Source organism: Pieris brassicae, chromosome 3 (assembly GCF_905147105.1).
Source record: "Pieris brassicae chromosome 3, ilPieBrab1.1, whole genome shotgun sequence".
NCBI lineage: Eukaryota > Metazoa > Arthropoda > Insecta > Lepidoptera > Pieridae > Pieris > Pieris brassicae.
Genome location: NC_059667.1, coordinates 3479324 through 3490734, shown reverse-complemented (window position 1 = coordinate 3490734; position 11411 = coordinate 3479324). Strand labels below are relative to the sequence as shown.

General features: G+C 32.4%; 1 protein-coding gene across 1 annotated transcript; it reads right to left on the bottom strand.

The window, feature by feature from the left end:
• Positions 1 to 5670: 5670 nt before the first annotated feature.
• On the bottom strand, positions 5671 to 10066 carry LOC123707211 (class E basic helix-loop-helix protein 22-like). Its single transcript, XM_045657074.1, has 4 exons — positions 9723 to 10066; positions 8295 to 8391; positions 7975 to 8114; positions 5671 to 7113 (listed from the first exon to the last, which is right to left on the bottom strand). Exons 1-4 carry the CDS (start codon positions 9920 to 9922, stop codon positions 6969 to 6971), a joined length of 582 nt encoding a protein of 193 aa, XP_045513030.1. The 5' UTR covers positions 9923 to 10066; the 3' UTR covers positions 5671 to 6968.
• Between the last annotated feature and the right edge of the window lie 1345 nt (positions 10067 to 11411).

The following is an 11411-nucleotide window of genomic DNA, read 5'->3' as shown; positions in this document are numbered from 1 at the left end:
TTTTGTTAATTAATTATGCACTTCTTGTACTTTACATACAGAAGGTGTATGTGTTTCTTTTTTTTTATTGTTCCATATTAGGGTTGCCTGGAAAAGCGTTGCCTAATAACTTATGTAACCTGCTTTTTTTGTTTTTTTTTATATGTATAATGTTGTATATTATGCTATGGAAGTACAAATAAATAAATATCGCTTTTTAAAACCCCAAAATAAATTGATTTTTTTTGCCTTTTTTACCCAATAATACTAGTTTTGTCTTCACTCGTAAAAAAGCTTTATGTTACATGTTATCATTTTTATTATTTATATTTACTTTTTTACTTTAAAAACACGTTCACTTCCTATAAACATTATAAAATTTTCGCAAATGCGTTTTTGATTGCTTAAACAGACTATTAAAGTATCATATATATTCTACAAAAAATGTAGTCTCTGGGAATAATCCAGAAACGAGACTTAGCGCGAACTATCAAGACTATGTCAAACATGTATTGACTTTATACTCTATGAAAAGTAAAGTAACATGTAGTTTCTTTCCCTATACTATCCGGCTGTCGCTCTCTCAGTACTGTAGGTCTCTCTATATACTAAACGTCGTATCGCTTGGTGCCTAGGTACTATGTAGGTACTAGGTACCAACTACCTCGACAAGGACGTTCTTATGGCAACGTCAAGGATAAACAAACGAATATTTAATTATTAAATGCCTAGTAATGATTTTTTAAATTAGTTTCGTGATATTGCTCACATATATCGCTTATAAATACAATCATAAAACTGCTACTTCTGAATGGGAGTTAAATAATAAATCTGAAAAGTCACTTTACTTCACGCGATTATAATAAATTAACAATTCCAATAGGAACTACGTAAATTAGCGTTTGGTCTTTTAGAAATCATATTTTAATTTTTTTAATAGAACAGTCAAAAGGGCAGAAGTCTCTCCTGATGTTAAGTGATACCGCCGCCCATGGACACTCAAGGTCAACACAATGCCAGAGGGCTTGCGAGTGCGTTGCCGGCCTTTTACCATGTTTGCTAATTTTCAAGTGTCAGTCGTGTTTAATGGGAATGTACCCAGTTTTCGTATACCAAATGTCTGTATATAACCTAAAGCGTGTGTAAGTGTAAGTGGATACAGAATGCCGGAATATTTGGAATTTGCTCTTTATCTTGAAGAATAAAATTTGCTTTTTATCAGTGAAACTTTTTGTGGATATATCCAATGCTTTAATTCTTCTGTTTATATTTCTTTTCTGACTTCTACTTTAAGAGATGTATCTGTTTGTTTCCCAAATGAATAAATAAATAAATAAGAATGTAAACGAGAGAGGTCTGTATAAAACTATATGTCTAGCAAATTTAATAAATAAACACTACGAATACATACACGATTGAATTTATCAAAAAATCTACACACATCTTTGTGGTTAGTAAGAAAAGTCACATTCGCATTTATAATAGGAGTTTTGTGGGGTAAAATGGGGTGGGTAGTTTAAATTGTGTACCTCACTGGTTGAAGCTGGGTTATATTCATCAACGGGGTTCCATTATGTAGCTTACCTCGTAATTTAGGTTTGTAAAGTTTAATGTCTAAATTTCTTTCACCTTTTAACGTATAACATATAGTAGAAACTACGATTCGTAGCAATTACGACTGATTTTTGATCGATAGATGAATCGTCAAAGTAAAAATTGAAAAAAATGATAAAAGCTCACATTCCAAAACCATATTTCCTACCATATTAATCTGATATGTAATATTAGATACTATAACAAATTAATATTAATTTAATCACTAACCGCGAACTTCATTTCGCCCTATTGTCTTTTAAAGTAGCTAAATTCCAACATATATGTAACATTTAGCTATGCTACCCTATAGACTGATACTTGTTCTCCATTATCCTTCCTCAGGAATAAAGGAATAGAAAAAAATATACTGAAATTGGTACATCCGTCTTTAAGAGAACTTAAAGAAGGCTTAGCAACATATTTTGCGATTCATTATTATTTGATATTTGTAACTCTGTACAAGTGTCATAATAAAGCAATAATCGTTTAGCATAAGCGGGCAAAGTAGGAGAACGCGCTTATTTAGTAAGAACAAAACACTAAACACATATAGTGTTTTGTTAATGTAGTATAATAAATCTTTATAAAGAGAAAATACTCCGCATACCACGGAGATAACGAATTGATAAGCATGCTATCGCTTATCAATGTGCGGTCAGTGTCAACAAATGCTTGACAAAATTGAAATGAATGTTATTGGATGATATTCTGGTTCCTAAAACACAATAAACAAACGAGTGGTCCTTGTATAGGGTTCGGAACACTTTTTATTGCCAGACTGCAGCGCAGCTGTGAATCACAATGTTATACGTATGTATAAGCAAATTTAAAATCGCATGGTGAAGAAAACACTTGAAGAAAATCAAATTGACGAAAGTCGTATAATAAATACAACTCTTCTAAATAAACCCAAATATTTGTATGATTTGTCTTTCTATTTTAGAATTGAATTCTAGTTATAAGCAAAGATGTGCATATTAGTCTACGACTAGCTTTCTTAAGCTTGGTGATTCTTGATTGGTAGGTTACGTAATTATAAAAAAAGTACGCGTATTATGTAACCTAACTTTAGTCAAGTTACATATAAATATTTTAGTAAATAATTAGAAGCGTTAAGCAAATGTTATACATGGCACCAAAAACACATGCCCGTGCTCAACGTGAAGGCTCATGAATTGCAATAAGTACAATATTCTTGTTTCCGATAATGTCCAAAAAGGTCGACTTCACTTGTATTGAATATTGATACTTGATATATTGATACTTGTGTCACTTAGGTTTATCACCCTTAGATGAGTTAAATTAGTTTTTGTTAGCATCGCAACTCCACTACCCTTAATGTAATGTTAGATATAAGCTCATGTTTTAAACCATTAAAGCCAGATCCTGCCCTTTAGACGATTGACCACCCCTCCACGGCCCAAGCTGTGGTCCTAGTCTCACAGGAGACGCCCTTGCCCTTGTCACGGGTAAAACGCCCATTTCGGCCGAGCTACGCTCGCAAAAACAGCCCGACCTGGGCTGTAAATGCCCTTAAGCCCACTGCGAGATTCAACAAAGAGTTTTATTTAAAAACATCTCCATACAAAAATCACCATCGAACTTAATTCGCGTTTGAAGAAGAAAACTACACGGCTGTTTCCATGGAAATGCCAGGGTCTTCAGTCAAAATATTTTAATAGTTACGTAATTGTTGATTTTAATAATTATAATTTACTTAAATCGTTTAATTGATTTATGTACTTCAGTAACAGAGCGATTACCGTTCTATGTGTTGTCTTATATAAAATCAAGTATCACGTCATTGTGTTTGAACTTCTTAACAGGATAGCGTGGCGAGTGCATAATGTGCATCATTGATCTCAATTTGGGTCGTATTCAAGTATTGTATACAGTGACATCTCTCGAAAATTTTCAACATACTTTACAGTAGAAATACTTTAATAATACATCTAGTAGTTACGTAGTGTTTCATTAGATGTCTGTTTACTAAATATTTTAGTGTCATAGTCAAACACAAAACTAAGTATTCTGATATACTTTTGACAAATGTTAGTAGATGTCGCTTTTCCAAATATGTGAATCTGTCAAAACCAAACACAACAATATGATCTGATAAGTTCAACAAATTGTACAAGATGTCGCTTTTGACATTGTGTGTTAACTTATTTAGATATCCAACGCAAGTTCGTTAGTTCCGTAATTAAGAAAACGACTACTATACATTATTTTTTATACATTTTGGCCTAAACGTATAAGCGATAGTGCATCGTTGGCTCTCTTTGTGTACGGGACTTGATGATTGAAAACATAATGATAACAAATGACATCAACGAGTTATTTTTAAAAACATTTCACATTTATTTAGGTAAGGATTAAGCAAAGGTATAAATAACTGATGTTGGTCAGAATTTGTATTAGATTTTAAAATGTTATAAAATAGTTATACGTGACAAAACTACAATAGTTAGACAAATGCTATCGGGACATGGTAGATATTGATATGTTCATTAATATTGTGATTTTTTCTCTATCACCAAGAGTTTTCGCAGCGCATGCGGTAAAAGATATTTTATATGCATTTTTTACGGCTTTGGTAACTTTATTGTGGTTTTAGTAGGGATCCTTATTCATATTCTTGCAATTAAAATAGCCTATATTAATTAGTGATACTGTAGCATTCAAGTAGTGCAAGGATTTTTAAAATCGGTCTAGTACTTATTGAGCCAATTCATTACAAACATACTTACATCCCTCTTTATATTATTAGTATAGATAAAAATGTAGCATTCGAGGCTATGTTACTGTACGTGGGTACAGATAATTTAAACTCATAAATATCAATGAAAAAGATATAAATGTTAAATCCTTATTTATTTATTCGCATTAAATAATTATTATTTAGATTTATATTACACTTAATATTAATCACAATTATTCTATATTTATTGCTTATTATAATCACAAATTACTTTGGCTTTAAAATAAAAAATCTATAAAAGGAAATACGCACATTTTAAGCAAACAATAATATATATTCCAGAATCATGTGAAAAGTATAGTTATTATAGTATTTATAAAAGGCTAACTTCTCAAAAATGTATTAGATTTTGACATAGTCATCGCCCAAGATAAGTATAGTTTTTAAATCTCACCCTTAAAGTAAACAACTTTAGTCTCAGAAAATGTATTAAAAGTCTTTTACTTCACACGGACTACTATAAATAAGTTCTCTTAATAACATTCTGAGTAAAAAGCAAAACAAAAATGCTTCGATATATAAGGGATTTTAAAAACCGTATTACTTCGTTTTAAATATTAAATAATATTGATTAGACAGTTCATATATAAACTTTATAAGTATGGTTTTAGAATACACAAATAAAGCGCCAATGGACGATTCTCGTTATTATAAAAATTTCGCGCCTTCAGTTATAATCTGTGCTATAAAATTACCTTACTCATACAATAAATTCAAACAAAAAACGATAATATTAGCTGTAAGGTAATAAATAACCTACATACAAAATAATCTTCATTAATTCTTAAAGGAATATTACCTTAATAATTGAAGCAAGTGTTTCAAGGTGTGACTTTCAGGAATATATTTTTAAATATAATTTACACGCACTACTTATTTATACGACCTACTTAATCAACATAAAATAATTCATTAAATTTTTGTGTCGACATTTAAAAAATTAAAATAGGAATTCTTAAATAACAATGACAATTGAATACATTAGCTACGTTATATAGTCTGTGGTAAACTTTGATTTGAAGTAATGAGAGCAAAATGTTTTACAGCCATTCAAGACGTGACCTACTATTTAGAGTCATGTAAGCTTTTTTGTTTTCTTGTCATACTTTGATGCTACTTTGATGCCTACATCGGCGACATTGCTAAAAATAATTATTTCTACTTATATAAAGTTATCTAATAATATACAACTACTAGTTTTTTGGCACATTGATTCACAGTATCTTCTTCTTCAGAAGATATTATATCCCTATAAATACTTATGTAGTAATATATACTTACTACAACTTTTAATATTAGAAGCTAATATAACATTTTCATGTACATTTTGAATTAATCTTCTACGTATAAACGAGAATCGTGAAAAATTTGTTGTATTTCTTCGAAATAAGCACTGGACAGTATAAGATGAGCATTGTTGACTGTTATGAGCATTAAGTACTTCGTACGTAATAATTAAAATGATATTTATAATAATAAATCATACAAAAAATTAAAAGATTTATAATCTTATGAACTTTACAAACAAGAATATTGCCACCCTTTACACTTCCTAGACTTATAAATGACTATTAAAGTCTTAAGTTATGGTGGTGGATGTATTAAAAGGATGGTATATACAGGGGCGGAACTACTTAAGGGCCCCAAGGTCCCACTGAAAATAATATCTTTTTAAATTAAAAAGATATCTAAAATTTAATAAAATCTTATCAAGGTTTGGAGAATTCACCGTCGCTTGTTTTCTTTCGGTGTATTTTTTCGCGTGTGCATTTCTACAGGGGACTTTCCTGTAATAGCCCAGAGCCCCACAAATTCACAATCCGCACATGGTTATATATGTCCAATAATCCTACATAGTATCAAAACGTAGCCATTTGCCGCTTATATCACCGTTTTCAAGCAAACAAAATGGCGCGAATAATTTTTAATATTTAATTATTCCAATAAAATAGTATCTTGAGCAACTTTAAGCATCAAGAGCATTCTGGTGGATGAAAAACTAAGCTAAGTGCGTTTCCACCACTCTAATTTATTAAGAACATATAATTATGTTTCCGTAAAGATAAAAAAATGTTCTTTCCCGCTGCATGTTGTCACTATTATTTTTTATGTGACGTAACTTAACCTTTTCTGTCACCCCATAATTTTTGCTACTTTAGTAGTATTTTGTGGCATCTGGGACCTGCTAATGCTAAGGATTGATAGTAACATCTAATTCACATATTTACGACGTTTCATGTCGCGATTTTGTCTCGGGGCTATAGAGATATAGAGCTAGAGAGCATTCTATATCCAAAATTTCACTGTCAGCTGTCAGTGTCATTTCAACATACATGACGATATAATTTTGGATTGATGGAATTGAATCGGACGCCCGTACGTTTGTGTGATATTCAGAGAATACAAGAAACTTTGCTGGGATGCCCATTTCTAAAGGATATCGTACTCACACTGAAAATATTTCTAGAGTATTTAACACTATAATTAAGGTAACATCTATTTCTATAGAGACAGGACAGTTATTCTACAAAGTTACCTCCATACATATCTTTTCCTTAACACCTATATTCCTATTATATACTTCAGACGGCAATTCATAGTATCAATGAGGTTCCATTTTTACCATTGGGTCTCAAGAAGGTGGATCAGGAGGTGCTGGTGGACCCAATGATGGTGGCTGAAGAAGTTTAGTAGTTGCCGGTAGACCCGCTAGATCAAAGCCTGGTGGGGCGACGATGCCTGCGGCTGTAGCAGTGCCTTGGAGATAGGCAACGAGTCTGAAAACACGGTGTTTATCTTACTAAATTAATAAATATAAGATTGTTGTGCATCGTGACCACACATTCGTTGTAGTTTGTGTAACTTGTTTCTATATTTTTTTGTGTGAATAAAATATTGGGGTAAAAAATAGTGTTAACTATCAATATTCAATTAAAAAATACTAGTTTTTTTAAAAATATTAATTAGGTCAGGATTAAAATTGACATTACAGCAACGAGCACATTATTATGAAGGAAGTATAATTTAATTAAAGCCATCGTAACTACCCACAAGTAACCGTTATTGCTACGAGTTGTAGAGTTTTATATAGAGCTACGACTACAGTAAGGAACAAACATACGTAGCATATATATGTCGCAGTAAAGTAGTTAAATCAGAGAGTTCATTAAATCTCTAGACAGTTAATTAATAATCGATATTCAATCAAGTCGCTAATGTTCCGTCGGACAAGTGAGTGTTCGTTCACATTTAACGAGTTTCCTAAACGTTCCTAGGCAACAAGACTAACCTAACCTAACCATTCCCAATAAAGCAAAACACGGACATAACAATAACAAATGAAATAATCATGGCGGACTCTTGTTTTATCATCTTGTTGTTAATCAACACACTGGCTTTCGGTCAGCCAGATAGTTAAACGTTATCGACCCTGCTTTATTTAAATCAAAATGCTAGCGACTTGATTGAATATCGACATTTAATTAACTGTTTAGATATTCAATTAACTCTCTGATTTAACACTTTACTACGACATATATATTGCGTTTGTAGTACAGAAATACGAATAGCGTTGCATGTTTAAATATTTAACCCTCTTTTGATAAATACAATAGAACAGGATAAATGTTTCGTCTTACCTTCGTAGCTCCTCGAGTGCGCTGGCTTGCATAAGAATGTAATTCTTGGCTAGCAGTAGTGTGGCAATTTTGGACAGTTTCCTAACGGACGGCGAATGGGCATAGGGAATCACAGATCGTAGTTCATCTAATGCGTCGTTCTGAAAATGTAAATATTTGCAGTACATCTGTACGCATTGTCTATGTAGTTCTATTAAAATCCAAATCCCAAGCTTTGCTATTAGGAGATAGATAATCCGTTAATTAATCGGGAAATGTTTCGTAACGGTATCTCTATAATAGCAATATTAGTTTAAAATTAATAATATTTTGGTACTCACTAAATCATGCATTCGTCTTCTCTCTCTAGCGTTTATGTTTAGCCTCACGTTTTTGCCTTGGCGCATCTTCTGTTTCGATTTTCCATCACCAAGAGCCCTAAAATCAATTTTACATTATGGTTCATAATTTAGTGTGATGTATATATATTTATAACGTAAACTACGTAAATTATATATTTTGGTTTATCTGTCATCAATCTGAATGTGGGGTTTGAATTATGAAATGTATCGTTACATATGATTCGTTAAACGAAAACATGTATGCCTGCGATTGGGCTGTTATTGACCAATCACATTCAAACGAAACGAGGCATTTGTTTCTTCTTTAGTTTTTCGTTCTTTCTTCACATATGTGTTGCTTAACCACTTTAAAAGGACAAATATGTTTTCGTCGACGGGTGGTGCTGTAAAACTATTGTCTAGATATATTTAAAAAATGAGGAGAAGGGTAAAGATAATGCTGCTTAAGTTTTTCATGTTTGTTATGCCTACGAATTGGGAATTAATTTTCCTATACGATACGATTCGTAGCAATATCAACTAGTTATTTATTAAAACTGGTTGTCATTCGAATCACTTGTGTTGAACAAGTGTTGCGTTTTGTCCCTCACAAAAGAGTTTGGGGTTACTTTTGTAGACTTTAAATTAATACATATGCTGGTTCTAAACTTATCAAAGGAAAATAGTCGTAGAAAATAATAATAAATATAATTGCAATACAGCGGGTAAATGTGGCCAGTATTAAACTATATAAATTAGAAAAATGCTTTAGTAGGAACTAAACGTTTTTGTGTTTTATTTTATTTTTGTAGGTTATGATAATGATTCTAATTTATTCTAATATGAATTATACATCTTCTAGGTTTTAGTTTTACATATAAAATTGGAATTTTGAGACATAAATCGTCTCTATAATATTGTTAAGTCTACATTCAGTGCAGTGATCATTGAAAATCATTGTATTGTAGTACTTAATACCATTGTTAGGGGAATGTGTAGTGTACAGATGGTCACTATGGGTGATATATATCAAATACCAAATCGTTAAAAAACAATGCTTTAGGGTATTGTTAGCTGCCTTTATAACAGATCTAAATGGAATTTGGAAATGATTTTTTGAAAATCTGAGGCACTACCTAAAAAAGTAAAACAAATAGAATCTACTACATGGATACTGATTTAGTTGCGTAATATTAAAATTGTTATAACAGCTATTAATGATTGAAACTGTGTTACAATGTTGTATGGAACTACGTTATTTTGCATTTAACCGGGATGCCGTTCTAATCAGCGCATGCGCGAACAAGAAAACATATGTTTTTGAATACAAAGCCGCATAAACATTCTATTTCCATAGATTTTCTTAAGTTTAACTGGAATTCCAAGCAAATATATATTTTCCAAAGCACAATTAAAAGGGCAACTTACCGTTGGCCATAGCTTGTGCCTGGTTCCGGTTGGTTTTCATCAGTGGGATAGCAATGTTGTGGAGGCGGAGGCTGGCCTCCTTGCATATAGAAGCCGCCCAGACCAACAGCCCCCAAAGGAGTTCTTCGGCCTGGCACTGATTGTGGAGGAGAGTGCGATTCGCCTAAAGGCATGCCGTCCCAATTCCTCCGCCCCTCCATTTTAAGTTAACACATACCACGGATCATAAATATCACTTTAAAAAATCACTACTCGGTTTGAACTTTTATATAATTGCAGGCTGGTTTGGTAATAAAAAAAACTATTTCGAAAAATAAATGTTCTGTCAGACGTTTGAATTTGGAACGGGGTTGTCAGATAATGGTGCTAGTCGCGGTCCATATCGATTGGTACGCAGATGGGGCGCGCACCCCTCTCATCTCAGGCATTGTTCTGATGCGATTGTGATTTATTTGGTCGCGCGTGTGTAACGCATGGCAAACTTTCCAATTTAATAATTGCATTAGAAACGGAAACTATGAAAATATTAATACGCTAAAAAGTTTGTTTATGATTCTACTTCTTAATTTAAAAAAAATTGCATGCGCCAGTTCCCTTTTTAAATGCAAAATATGTTTTTATTCTTGCAGTGAAAATTAGTTTGCATGAATAAGATTGTCCGTAACTGTGTTTTAGAAATTAGTATAAGCTAAAGCCAGATAAAAAAACGAAGACTAGAATATACATTCCAGCCAGTGATTAGTATGTGGTTCAAACTACAAAAAATTATTAAGAAACAAATTTACTTAACAAATAATGGCTCAAAAGGTTTTCAAAAATTGCGCGCTTTATTCTGGTGGCATAAAAACAATCGTTTGTGGTAGCGAAAAAAATCGAGATGATAAGGTTTGAAAAGAAGCATGGTTAAAAGGTGAATGATAATTTTAAAAATATGAAAATAATCGTCAACTACGAGATTTTAAACGCTTCAATTACAAAAAAAGTTGGGAGGATTTTGTAGCGACATCTACAATCCGAGGCTACAAATGACATACCCTGAATCGCGCAAGTTATATAGACGGCTATTGATATAGTATATTTAATTTCTCGATCTGATGAACTCCTTCGAGCCGGTCTGTGATTGGACTGGTCAACTTTAGAGAGGGAGAGACCCTTTAGGTTTGAGGAAGAGCAGCATCTCCCTTCCCGGACAAGATTTTTTCTATTTTGACCCTATTTAAATTCATTTTTAATTGTACTGTGTATAAGAAATCTATAATATGAGTCGAAATACACTTAAATAAAAAATAGTAAATTGTTTAGTTGGAATTTATTCAATTATAACCGTATAAGAGTACACATGGTATTCCATTTTTACTACAACTTCGGTTTAGTGCTATTAAGATAACATTGCTGTTTTTTACCGTGAGCAATTTTTTACGTTGTAGGAGGCAAACCGTCACCTAATGTTAAGTGATACCGCCGGCCATAGACACTCACTTTGCCAAAGGCTTCCCAGGTGCCGAATTAAATTTGATAGAGGGAAAGGTAAATCGCGAATATTGTGTGATCTACAATGCCGTTACTGATAATTATACCATCATATTTTTTTATGAATCGGCTTAATTAGATCACGAAGTACTATAACATTAATTTATTTTATATCATAATTATTCAATTGATTATGTTGTGTGCCTGGAAGAGATCGCT

What these genes read in the sequence shown, in the direction of transcription:
- LOC123707211 (XM_045657074.1), bottom strand. Translation starts at nt 9,922, where the DNA reads ATGGAGGGGCGGAGGAATTGGGACGGCATGCCTTTAGGCGAATCGCAC. An exon ending in GGCACAAGCTATGGCCAACG is followed by an intron (nt 8,392 to 9,722) that starts GTAAGTTGCCCT and finishes AATTGATTTTAG; the next exon opens with GGCTCTTGGTGATGGAAAAT. An exon ending in GCACTCGAGGAGCTACGAAG is followed by an intron (nt 7,114 to 7,974) that starts GTAAGACGAAAC and finishes CCGTGTTTTCAG; the next exon opens with ACTCGTTGCCTATCTCCAAG.